Below are 13,432 nucleotides of genomic sequence, written 5' to 3'. Positions count from 1 at the left end.
GGGAAGGTGGGTATCATGGAATGTCCGTTTAGTTGAGCAAAGTGTTCTTGTATTGAGGGAGTGCGTGAGTGGAGGCCCTATGCCCATCTGCTACCTTAATACTAAACCTATAAATATATGCACTAGGCGAGCACCAAGCAACCTGCTCTGAGTTAGTGCACCCAGTGGCATCGCCTAGGAAGGTTCTCTCTGGTCACAGTGAATTTTTTCATAAAAGTAGTTTCGCTGGAACCTCTTTTTTTGTGATGGCTGATTTAAGAGAATAGCATGTGGCTGTGAAATTTTGTTTCCTGCTCAGGAGAAATGCCACAGAAACTGTTGTGATGCAGAACACAGGTTACAAGGACAGCAATAGGGGAAACACTCAAGTGTACAGGTGGTTTTCTTGTTTCAAAAAAGGTGAAATGTCAGCTGGCAAACCTCATTCTGGATGTTCATCAACTTCCCTAATGGATGAAAATGTCGACTTGTAGTGCATTTGGAGTTGGTTCCATCAGGTCAGACTGTTAATCAAGCTTTCTATTTAGAGGTTCTGGAAAGATTGCATAACAGTGTACAACAAAAAAAAGGCCTGATTTTTGGTGGACGGAGGACTGGTTTTGCCACCATGACAATGGACCTGCTCACTCAGCCATCTCAGTGCACCAGTTTGGGGCAAAAAGCAGCGTGCCTCTTATGTCCCATGCACCTGACTCACCTAACCTCGCTCCTTGTGACTTCTTTCTGTTTTCACGAATGAAGAGGAACATGAAAGGACAGCAATTTGATGACATAGAAAAGGTGATGAAAAACACGAGGGAGGTGGTGCCGGCTATCCAAACAGAAGATTTTGAAAAATGCTTCCAAGAATGGAATTGCAAATTTGACAAATGTATTAAGTGTAATGGAGAGTACTTTAAGGGGGTTGGGTTGTTTTGTAAAGAAATTAAATATATAGCTTTGAAAAAAATGCTGGTGACAGAGGGTACTCCTATATATAATAAAGCACAAGGAGCACAGTTAGAGAAACTGCTTCGCCAGCAGGACTGAACCACTGCCGGAAGGCTAAGGACCACCGTTTGAGGGGACAACTAGGTAAACTGGCAAAATATGATTCATAAATACAATGTTCGACAGCTAGTCTGTTGAGTAGCCTCTGGGGTCTGAAAAGTTTGTGAGCAGCCATCTAGAAAGCAAATAATGGTTTCTGCCCACCTGGAGCAGAGGAGCACAACTATAAACGAAGACTGGGTGGAGCAATTAGTCCACAGAGCCACTGAAGCACAGCCTCCTGTAACCAGAAGTCTCAGACGGTGCCCAGCTCACGACCGACCACTGTGACCCAGAGCAACAGAAAGTCTCAGGATGGGTAAAAATAAATTTTTTTAAATTCTAATAATAACAATAAAGATCAGACTTACTGGTTTGAAAGACTAGAGGGGCCCTGAGACTAGTGCCCTGAGTTGGCCTGACTTGAAAGTGAAGACATTGCGGAAGCCAGCTTTCGGCACACAATAGAAAGGACTGTCCAACAAACAAGAACACTGGTGAGGACGTTGCTTTCTAGACTTCTTAGAGTCCAAAAAGGGCAAGATTTGCCCAAAGATGAAAAAACAGGATGGAGAAAACAGAGGAACAGAAATGAGGAGCCCAGGAGGGAACAGGGAGAGTACTGACATTTTACAGGAATTGCAACCAATGTCACAGAACAATTTGTTCACGAACTATTGATTGGAAAACTAATTTTCTACGTAAACTTTCACCTAAAGTACAATACCCACTGCATTCAAATAGATTCTGACTCATAGGGGCCTACAAAGGTTTCCAAAGCCGTAAATCTTCACATGAGGAGATAGACTCATCTTTCTCCCAGGAAGAAGCTGGTGGGTTTGAACTGACGTCCTTGTGGTTAACAGCCCAATGCTTATCCGGTAGCACGCACACACACAAGATGGCAACTATGGCTCCAAACCCTCATTTACCCTTCTCAGCAGCACCTGAGGCCCTGTGTTACTAACTAAACTCTCCTCATAGCATTCTGCAGACCCTTAGCTGCCCTGCAGTGACCTGGTACACGACAAAACCCATTCTCTAGTGTACTGTGAGCCTATCCCCAGGTGGCTGGGGAGAGGGAGAGAACTCCAGAACCGCAGTGCGGCCAGCACTGTTCAGCAAGCCTGCTGTGCCCACTCCAGCAGACGTAGCCCCTGCAATGTTCCCGTAAACGCTACATTCTGTTGTAACGTTTTAAAACAGCGATGGATTGAAATCTCCCCATCGATAATCATTGGCCCACAGGTAGTTTACACGTTTCATTTGTGAGCCAGCAATATTATTATCGTGAGGAGCAAGAGCAGATAAAGGTCATGTTGGTAATTAAAGCTATATTCTAGAAATATGCCCACCCAAGATATGATTAAATAAGAAAATATTACTTGGTTCAGTACCATCATTAAACTTGCATTAATTTATAAATATTTAAATGTACCATATGATGATCATAAATAATCTGTTTTTGTCAGTTTCTAGAGTAATGCAACCCATAAACCCTTTAAAAAAATTACTGCAGAAAGAAACAGTCAAGAGAGCAAGTACACAAGGCTGACTTACATTCAAACGCTGTGGTTGTGGCTTCAGGCAGAACCTGGCCTATCACATCCTAAACAAAGAGAGAATAAAGAAACGCAATTAGCCATCTTCTTTATTGCTAACATGTGGCAAATCCTGGAGGAAATATGAGAACCTGGAAAAGATTTTTGAAATGTACACATAAACTATAAAAACATTAGCTCATAATCACACCTAGCCCAGCAATGGAAGCTCAGAGTTTATATCTGTACTCCATGGGTGGGTGGGGGGGGGCAGAGGTGTGGGGAGGAGTAGCAGGTGGGGGTGTCTTTATAAGATTTTTTTCTACTCTCTATTAATAACATACTTTTTTTCATTCTCAACAGTGTGTGCATATACAGTATACATTTACAAAAGAACAGGTTTCTTCTAAGGCAGCAGTTCTCAATCTGTGGGTCGCCTTCGACAGGGGTTGCCCGATTCGTAACAGTAGCAAAATGACATTTATGAAGTAGCTTTGTGGTTGGGGGTCACCACAGCATGAGGAACTGCATGAAAGGGTCTCGGCATTAGGAAGTGAGAACCCCTGCTCTAGGGGATGGAAGGCAGTGGGCAGGAGGGATTTGAGAATCGGAATAGCACAGGTTCTAACTCCAGCTCCGTCCTTACTAGCAATGTGACTCGGAACAAACCAGTCAACTTCTCCGAGCCAGAAGACGCCTTAGAAGCAAGGATGGCAAGATGTTCTCTCACACACTTTGGACGTGGTATCAAGAGGAACTGGTCCCTGGAGAAGGGCATCGCTGGCGCTTGGTAAAGCAGGTCAGATCCACGAGACAGACTAATGGGCACAGTGGCTGCAACAAAGGAGCGGGCCCAGGCAGTGTTTCTTTGTGTCGTACCAAGGGCCACCTAACATCTCTGAGCCTCAAGTTGATCGGCCTCCAAAATGGGTCTGGTGATATCTGAAGCGCGAATGTAAAGATTAACTGATTTAATAAAAATAAACTTTGGGTCTCTCACTCACTGCCATCCAGTCGATTCTGATACACAGGGCCCTGTGGGATTGGGCAGAACTGCCCCTGTGGGTTTCCAAGACTGTCACTCTCTGTGGAAGAAGGAAACCTTGTTTTTCTACTGGAGCACCTGGTGATTCTGAATTGCTGATCAGCCCAACACATAACCACTACACCACCTGGGCAATAAACCCTCAACAAATGTAACTCATGATCCATACCCAACAGCATGCTTAAAAGTTTAAGCATATATTTTCACCATAGTGATATAAAGCTGTTATACTACACTTAATACGAATATTTCTTATCAATAGATTTGACTTTTTTTCAGTGCCATTAAATGTTTTCTGCTTGCTTAATAGTAATTTAATATACAAAAACACAACAACCCTGAACAGTGTATCTAATCTAACATCAACATCTCAATGAGCTAATTAGAGTTGAAAATGACTTCACAGAGGCAGCTTAATCAAGGAGGCAAAATGGAGCGAAAAGAAATGGTCAGTTCTGGGGAAAGGGACCCCACTCGTATGACTGGATGGCCTGTAAATCTCAGTTCTCTCAGGGGAAGTACTGCCCCAGTGTCCCTCCCACCGGTGCGGAGCCAGAATGGGCACCAGCCAGAGGCTTTATCACCTGCTTGCAGAATTTCTCAGCAGGAAGCCGGCCCACAGTCCTTCCAAGCAGGGCACTTGGCAGAGTGTTGGCTGCAACTTCCTTCTGAAGGCAGTTCTTCAGAAGTGTTTGCTGCAGTGGCAATTTGCATAATAGCCTTGCCTCTACAGTGCTTCTGTTTTGGTTTGTTTTTCAAAAATAAGTCTGAGCATATAGAATTGATCAAAGAGAATGGTCTTAGGTGGCCTTGCCAAAAGACATTATTTCTTTCCTTCTGCCTCCAGTCTTAGCAAATAAAATGGCACCTTTGAGAAGAGGTATTTGTAAAACATTTCAGTGTCCAAAATAATTCTTTCTCTACACTTGCAGATAAAAGAAAGTGTCTGTTGACACGTGAATGAAAGCTGCAGAGTGGGTGCGGAGTCCCTGGCCTGGCCTGGGAGCATGCACGCAGGACCCACAAGGTGGGGCTTCTTTGCTCTGCTGCTCCCCAGAGGAGTGCGGCTCCCCTGTGCCTCCTTGTCCCTATGTGTAAGATGGGGTCAGGGCAGTACTTCCTCATGGACTAAAGGAACTTACGTTTAGAAAGCGCTTAGAAAGGAGCTTACATAGTGCCCGTTACAGAAAAAAAGCAAATCACTGATCCGTGGACGATCACAAAGTTTGCCCTACAGTGAAATCTGGACTTGCAGCACCTGCCCATCAGTGGTGTGCCAAGGATGATGGCAGTGGTTCATTTGCTTCATCTTCCAACAGCATTAATTAAGGGACCTTTCTAGCAACTATAGAACAAAGCTAAAAAAAACAAACGCCCTCTCCAGCCCCAAGCTTCCAAGTCTGGAGTCTTGGGTGAGGGAGAAGGAGAAGCCCTCCCACACTCAAAACCCAACCTTGAGACCCAAGCTCACCTCTGCAGCATTTGACACAGATCAGGACCCTTCCGAATTATGAGTGGGAACATTCCCTCAAACAGAGTCGTTTACTAACCAGTGGAAAGCACCGCCAGGCAGCAAGGGCACCCTTTGCCCCTCGATATAAACAAGGTGGAGGAGGCAGAAGAAAAAGCAAACTCACTTGGGAGACTCAACCAGCTATCTTGGGTTTTTTAAGCAAACACAGCAGGTTATCATAATGGCCTCAGAAGAAAGGCCTGGGGATCAAGTTTTGGAAATTGGCTGTTGAAAACCCTGAGGAGCACAATTCTACTGTGACACATGTGGGGTCGCCATGGGTCAGAACTGACTCAATGACAACCGGTTTCCATAATGACCATGGTGATGTGGTAGTTACTACAGAATTTTGTGTCAACTTGAAGATATAAAAGTGTAGTAGTGGAGTGTAGCCTATCAGGTTGTGGCCTGATGGTGCCTCCTTGTGGGTGTGACCTTCTCATAAGGAGGGTCCTGGGAATCTCCCCTTCTCTTGGCCTTCACCTTCCTGTTGACACACCACGCTGATCCGCTAAAGCCCAGTGATGCAGCTACCGCTATTGGATCCATAAGATTTTGCACCCACCAGCCTGGGATCGTCCTGCATTCTGCATCATTGCATGTGGCTGCGTGAGTCTGAAGAGGGATTTATGGACTAGTATTGGACTTATGGGCTGGGATGTTTGCCTGATATATAATTGCTTCTTGTAAAGCTCTCTCTCTTACATATACATGAGTGTCACTGGATTTGTTTCTCTAGTCAACCCAGCCTAATACAGGCAATAAGTTTCCAAATTAATCAAAACCTAATGATCATTTCTAAGCAGTTAATGAGTTCATGTACATGTCCTAGTTTATATCACTGTTCTATGTTTAATGACTGATTTCACAGTGAGAGTGAGCATGGCCCATTCTCCCCACCACATACGTTCTAAGTAGTGTAAAGGTGACAAGGTTGCGTCCGTGGGCTCAGTGTAAGAATAGCTGTGAGGACAGTGCAGACCGGGCAGTCTGACGTTCACAGGGTTCCTAAGAGCACAACCACTCCACACAACCAACAACAACAAAGGTTTCTAAAGAAAAGTTAAGTTTGCATATCTCCAAGGCAATCAATTCTTGATCCTTCCCCCACCCCCTCCTCCCTTTCACTACATCAAGTCAAATATCTGACAGACCAAGATATTAAATTGTTGGTCAAAAAATAAAATCCCACATCTATCATCTGCCAGGAGCACAAAATTCTGAAAGCTATAGGTTGTGGAAGTATAAAACTGAGGAAGATTATAATCTAAAAGACAAGTAACAAAACACTTAGGAGAGCTAAACAAAAGACATAAATAGCAAATAGTGCTTGCGAACAAAGGAAGAAGGAAAAACAGGTTCTGATTTTTCTTTAGAATGAAATGTCAGAGGTAAAGGAGAGCTGGGCTGAGATCTAGAGAGAGAGTGGGACTCAAAGAACCAAATCGAGAGAGGGGGAACATTCTCTTCCAGCAGGTACAAATCCAGACAGCCCCACACTTTGCTGGAACTGGGGACCTAGCCTCCAAGAGAGAGGCACGTACAGAAAGCTGAAAGCCAGACACGACAGGCCACACAAAGGCTCTGCTCTTGTGGAGCTCCAAGACCTACTTCACACCCTAGCTGGCCCCCCCACCAGCCCCTGACCCCTTCCCCCAAACCCCCACAATTATTGTCAAATCAATTCTGGCTCATGGTGATGCTATGTGTCAGAACAGAACATATGTGTTCCTCTGAAGATGACCAGGTCTTTCTTATGAGGTGCCTCTGGGTGGACTACAACTTCCAGCCTTTGGGTTAACAGCCAAGCACATTAACTATCTGCATCACCAAGAAGCTCCTAACTTTCCAGCTAGTCCCTAATGATCCAGATGAAGGAAGACAAAAGGCCCAGAGGGCAGTCACTTGGCCGGGGCCTCACAGCTATGACAAAACTTTGACTGCAGCCCTTAACCACAGACCCGAGGTCCCAAACATTCTGTTAGTTGGCTCAGTTGACTTACTAAAAGCTGCTTTGGGTTTCTGCTCAAAGGCTCTGTCAGAAGCTAATTGTGTGCCTTTAGCTAGGGATTTCCCTCCCCTAGGAATCAGGCACCCTCACCTGAAAGCGCAGGAGCAAGCAATCAGAAGGAGAACATTAAATGAAGGGAAGGCACCAGGTTGTACTCGGCTCCACATTCTAAGGACCTGCTGTTCTCCATCTATTTCTTGGTGAGGAGATGATGTGAGCCTGAAGAACAGAGTCCAAGAGTCCTTGAGGAACTGCACACTCAGAGACAACATAGCACCCGACACCCACGGGGCACTCGGGATTGCGTGATTGGCTTCACAAACATGTGTGTAAATGCACAGCCCTCTGAGCTCCAAACAGAGGGGCATTTGTGTAATTTTCACTTTTAGACCAATAAGCCTTGAGCAAGGGACAAGCAGAAGCAGAGGACCCTTCTCTCTTGTGCTGTAATAATAATTGCTGCTGCTGTCATTAGGTGCTGTCATGGTGGTTCCAGATCACAGCGGCCTTATGAACAACAGAAGCAAACACTGCCCAGTGTGGTGCACCCCATAACCGCTGCTGGCTTGAGCCAGTACCGCAACCACGGTGTCAGGCCGTCCATGGAAGGCTCCCCTTTCTTCACTGACTCTACTTTAGCAAGCAGGATGGCCTTCTCCAGGGACTGGTAACATGTCCAAGTTCATCCTTTCTCCTAAGAAGCGTTTTGGTTAAACTTCTTCCAAGATAAATGTGTTCATTCCTCTGGCAATCCATGGTATTTTCTTTGCCAATGTCATAATTCAAAGGCATTAACTCTTCTGAGCTAATAAGAGTGACACTTACAGAGCTTTTACAGTGAATCAGATTACAGGTATCAACTCAAATAGTCCTCCTAACTCTAAGACATGGGTACGATTTTTAACAGCTCCCCTCCCTTTTTTTTAACAGATTAAAAAAAGAGAGAGCCATGAAAGACACTTGCCCAAGTGAATGGCAGGCACTGCCACTTGGTAACGTGAACCACGCAGCCTAGTTCCAAGGAGCCCGGTGAAGCACTAGACTGCTGACCTACCAATGGCTCTCCTGGTGAGCTGATCCCGGAATGAGGATCGCCTGGGAAACAGCACAGCACCTCCACGCTGTCTTCCTCCCTCGACCGCCAACAGCCACAGCACTCTAGCTTGTTTATGCTCTTCAGCACAGTACTATTCTACCACGTGCCCTCTGTCATTTAAATAAATAAAGCAACCAAGAAAGCGCATGACTTTCTCATCACCGGTGCAATTTCTTTAAATCGACAAGTCTTTGATGTAGGTCTCACCCCATTTTAGCAATAAGGACACAGATTCAGAAGCGATAGTGACTTGCCTAGTTAAAGGGGACAGCTTTCGAATGAGCACAAATTCGGTCATTAAAAACCCAGTGCTCATTCCACAGCACCACAGCCACATGGCCCCTCTGTGTAGCTCCTTCAGGTTCACACCAGAAACAGAGGAGACGCAGAGATGCCCGTCTCCTCCAGGTCATTGTCTAAATGACACAACACGCTTGCTTGCCGGGGCACAGGGGAAGGAGGAGGGCCACGTGATGAAGGGCAACAAGGAAAGGCAGAGTTGGCCTTGGTAAAGGGGCAGCTGAAGGCAGCCTGGGTCCATGGGAGAAGTGAAAGTTATTCCTGTACTTGGGAGTACAGGATGCCCAGGGTGTGTGGGAGAGATGAAGTTAGAGCCAGGCAGGCAAGCCAACGAAGATTTGCAAAGAGGACTATGCAATGAAAAGGGCCTTAATGAAAGGGATTTTTACAAGAGGATACACCCACAAAAAAAGTGGGGGGGAGCTCCACTGGGCAGAGCTAGCGTAGTGCCCATTTTTCCCACTAGGCAAGCATTGGTGTCACCTGGGAACGTTATCTCTGGTCAAGTGAATTTTCCCATAAAAGCAGTTTTACTAGAATCTGGTTTTTTGGGATGGCCGATTTCAGAGAACAGCATGTGGCTGTGAAATTTTGTTTCTTCGGGGGGGGGGGGGATGCCACGGAAATTGTGATGTTGAACACAGTTTACAAGGACAGCACTATGGGAAAAACTCAAGTGTGCAAGTAGTTTTTTCATTTCAAAAATGGTGAAATGTTGACTGATAAACAAACTTCGTTCAGGACGTCTGTCATGGATGAAAATGTCTACAAAATCCGTGCGCTTGTGTTTGAAGGCCGATGACGACGACGAGGACCAGTGAAGAGATGGGGACGTTATCTGGACTATCTTGGAGCTCGGGTCAGTGAGTTTTCACAGAAGATTTGGGGATGAGAAGGGTCGCTGTGAAGTTTGTGCCTCGGGTCCTGACTGACCAGGAAAAGGAGCACCTCATGGAAACATGCCGTGCTCTGAAAGAACAGCTGAAGCAACCCAGACTTTCCCCCAAGGCCATTACTGGTGAGGAGACAGGGAGCCATTCTGAGGACCTCAAAACCAAATATCAATCAAGCCAGTGGAAAATGGCATCATCACCTCGCCCCCAAACATCTCATAAAGTGAAATGAAAGATCAGGATGATGCTCATTTGAGGGGCATAGTACATTTGGAGTTCATTCCGCCAGATCAGACTGTTATCAAGCTTTCTATTAAGAGGTTCTGAAAAGATTGCCGAAGAGTATGCAACACAAAAAGGCCTGATTTTTGGAAGATGGGACTGGTTTTGCCAACACAACAACGCACCTGCTCACAAAGTGTGATATGTTTATTGTGCCAACCTGGCCTATAAGAACATGCAGGATTAATCAGGTCGCAGTTTGACTAGAGGGCAAAGAGATAAATGGCTCTGTACGGCCCACCCCCCTCTTGTTCTCTGGTGATCGGAGCGTGCTGGAGCATGTGTGCTGCTGCTGTAGCTAGTTCTCTGCCTCAACCTGGGAGCTACACTACCTGTGGGCCAGGCCAATCCACGGATCATGTCGCTAGAGCTCGAGGCTCCTTCGACACCTGCTTCATCAAGCTGCTGGTGCGTACATCGCTGAGCTTGAGGCTGGTGGATTCTGTCCCCTTGCATTGCTTGCATTCGATATCCCTTCCTGGCCTGCTTCACTAAGCTCCCAAGCTACTGACTGTTGGTGACCCACAGACTCTATTTGCCTTGCTCCTGGGAGGACTCTGCTGTCTGCTTCCTTGACCTTGGAATAGGCAGCCCAGGTGACTTGAAGGACTTCCAGTATATCAACTGTTCACAGAAGTGAGTTCAACTTTACCCTCTGTACTGCTGTATGGACTAGTTAGCTGTTACATTCCTTCTTGCTGTATAAGCCTATATATATCTATATCTATATTAAATCATTTATATGTTTATATATATATAAAGTCATTTATATATATATAAAATCATTAAGTGTCCGGTTTTTGTTTCTCTAGAAGACACCATCGAACACACACAGCCACCAGTTTTTGACAAAAAACACCATGCCTCTCTTGCCCTACACACCTGACCTTGCTCCTTGGGGCTTCTTTTGTTTCAGCAAATGAAGAGGGACATGAATGGACAGTGATTTGATGATGCAGAAGAGGTGAAGAAAAACCGAGGGAGGTGCTGTCAGTCATCCAAACAGACGAGTTTGAAAAATGTTTCCAAGAATGGGATCGCAGATTTGACAAATGTATTAAGTGTAATGGAGAGTACTTTGAAGGTGACACGGTTGTTTTGTAAAAAAACTTTTAATGCATAGCTTTGGGTGGAAAAATTCTGGTTTTGGGGGGGTACCCCCTTCTATGTGCACGTGAGCACGTGGAGAACTCTGAGAGCAAAGTGGAAGGTGGCATTTGGTGACAATTTTGAGGCTGTCGTCTCTCTTGTCCTGGTAGCCCACTACTCGCACAGGCCCCTGAAAATCTGAGTTTGTAGTCTGAATGTTTGTGACTTCCGGAGCTCAAAATCAAGTTACAGGAATCAGATTTTGAGGAAGTCACTCATGACTGTCAAACTGCATCACATCTCTTCCTCCTCCTAGAAACCTTGCCACCCAGCCCCATCTTATCTAGCAGCTAAGCATTATTATAGATCTGCTATTTGCCACATGCTGCTTGGCATGTCAGGTCTGCCTTTCCTGCCTCTGAAATTCAGTATCTAAAATGGGCACAGTGCACTCTATCTCAAATGAATGTTAGGGAGAAGAGCCGTGGCACAGCAGCATAGGGGCAGGAGAGCAATTCTAAGAGAAAGTAAGGAAATCTGAATTCTAGAACTGACTCTCCCAATGATGAGCTACGCAGCTTTGGAAAATCCATTCCACCTCACTGCTCCTCAGTAACTATCTGCGAAAACGTAAGTGGGCTGAACCTTCTCTTGTCTGTTACCCTGGCTACTTCCAAGATTACACCCTATTTTAACATCCCATAATTTTCTTTAAAAGATATTTCAAGTATTTTGATTTCCTATTTTAATATCTCTGAAATGGGGCTTCTTTTCCTTCCTTCTTTCCTTCCTTCCTTTCTTCTTTCCAAAGGATGGTGTGTCACAGTTTAAAGGGCAGCATTTTTCTTTCTTTCTTAGTGCTATATAAGATAATGGCATGTCCTACAGCCAATGATAAAGAACCCTGGTGACATCGTGGCTTATAAGTTGGGCTGCTAATCGCAAGGTCAGCAGTTTGAAACCACCAGCCTCTCTGAGGGAAAAAGATGAGACTTCTGCTCCTATAACGATTCTCAGTCTCACAGAGTCACCGTGGTGGTGTAGTGGTTATGCGTTGAGCTGCGTTCCGTGTGGCTGGCAGTTCAAAACCGACAGCAGCAGTTCCAAGGGAGAATGACAGGGCATTCTATGCCCGTCAACAGTTAGTGACAGTCTCAGAAACCGATAGGGGTCACTGTGAGTTGATCGACGTGATGGCAGCGAGTTTGGTTTAAAAACTTTTTTTTTAAGATTCTCAGTCTCAGAAACCCGCAGAGGCAGTTCTGCTCTGTTCTATAGGGTCACTGTGAGTTTGAATCAACTTCATGGCTGTGAGTTAGTTAGTTGGTTAGTTAGTTAGTTAGTTAGTTAGTTAGTTAGTTAGTTGGTTAGTTAGTCGATGATATTTTCCCAAAACCCACTGCAATGAAGTGGGCTCTGACAAACCTTTACTAACACAGCCAGCCTCGTCTTCCACAGAGCAGTGGATGGACTTGAACCAATGACCTTACAGGGACCAACTCATTATGTAGCCCACACCAAAAACTGAGAGCCATCCAGTGGATCCCAACTCATAGCCACCCTATAGGGCAGAGAAGAAGTGCCCCTTTGGGTTATTGAGACTTTTTTTCCCTGAGACTTTAAATCTCTACAGGATCCCATAGCCTTATCTTTCTCCCAATGAGACTGATAGATCCGAACTGCTGACCTTGCAAACGGTTAGTAGTAGCTCAATAGTACCTACACCACCACCAGGGCTCCTTAATGATGTCTTGGGTTTGCAAAAACATGACAAGAGGAAGCTGCCCATGTTTCCGTTTCCCATTCCTCGAGGATCATCGAGATGAGAGAAGCCGGGGGCGCAGGACTGGTAGTACTTGGCCGCTAACTGAAAGGTTGGTGGTTTGCACCCCATCGCCCCAGGAAGGATAAAGTTCAGAGAACTCAGTAGAAAGAGCCGCCTGGGAGTAAGCCGGAGATATTCCACAAACACTTGGGGGACTCTTGACTCCGTTTCAGCTCCCAGTTGATCACTTCTGTGTGTGTCCCCATCCAGTGTTTCAGTTCTTGAGGTCACCTTCCATCCCGTCGGTTTCTCCAGGGCCAGGCACACGGTTGATGAAATGGACCAGTGCTTGCGGTTAAAGAAATACAATTGCCCCGCGACCAGGAGCAGATCCAGAAGTGACACAAGACGCTCGCCCCCTCCCTGCCCCTCCCTCGCTGGGATTTGCACTGGGCGCACCCCGCACTCACCAGCACGTCCCTGAAGAGTAACTGCGGCCCGGAGTGCACGGTCCAGTCCACCGCGCCACTATTGGGAATCTTGATGCGAATGACCAGCACCTGGTTCTCCATGGCATGGACGGGGCCCAGGGCCAGCCACAGCATTCCAGATGGCAGGGGCTTACATGCTGGGCACCAGGTCCCCCCCGGGCCCGAGTCCAGGCGGGGGCGGGCAGCGGAGCTCGCGGAGGAGGAGCGCTGGGAGTGCAAGGAGGCGGGTTGGTCAGGGGGGCTCCGGCCCCGGGAGGGTCGCCTGAGGAGGGAGCAGGCGACAGTCGGGACGAGCGGCAGCCCGACGGGTGTGGAGTTGGGGGGCAGGGTCAGAGGGCGAGAGGGCCCTGCTCTGGGGACCTACAGCGGCACGTGGC

General features: G+C 46.5%; 1 protein-coding gene across 2 annotated transcripts in view; it reads right to left on the bottom strand.

Moving 5' to 3' along the window:
* Positions 1–13,426, bottom strand: part of MAP2K5 (mitogen-activated protein kinase kinase 5) — a 285,287-nt gene extending 271,861 nt beyond the window's left edge. For both annotated transcript variants that reach the window (XM_004711938.3, XM_045285767.1), the window contains exons 1-2: positions 13,035–13,426; positions 2,590–2,638 (exon numbers count right to left, since the gene is read on the bottom strand). In XM_004711938.3, the coding sequence (XP_004711995.1) occupies positions 2,590–2,638; positions 13,035–13,169 (184 nt within the window). In that variant the 5' untranslated portion in view covers positions 13,170–13,426. The remainder of the gene's footprint in view (positions 1–2,589; positions 2,639–13,034) is intronic.
* Positions 13,427–13,432: the final 6 nt, after the last annotated feature.

The sequence above is a fragment of the Echinops telfairi genome, unplaced genomic scaffold (assembly GCF_000313985.2).
Source record: "Echinops telfairi isolate 266 unplaced genomic scaffold, ASM31398v2 ScPeMD7_7475;HRSCAF=8513, whole genome shotgun sequence".
NCBI classification, from domain to species: domain Eukaryota; kingdom Metazoa; phylum Chordata; class Mammalia; order Afrosoricida; family Tenrecidae; genus Echinops; species Echinops telfairi.
Note: the sequence above shows the minus strand (reverse complement) of the source record. Positions and strands in the feature narration are given on the sequence as shown.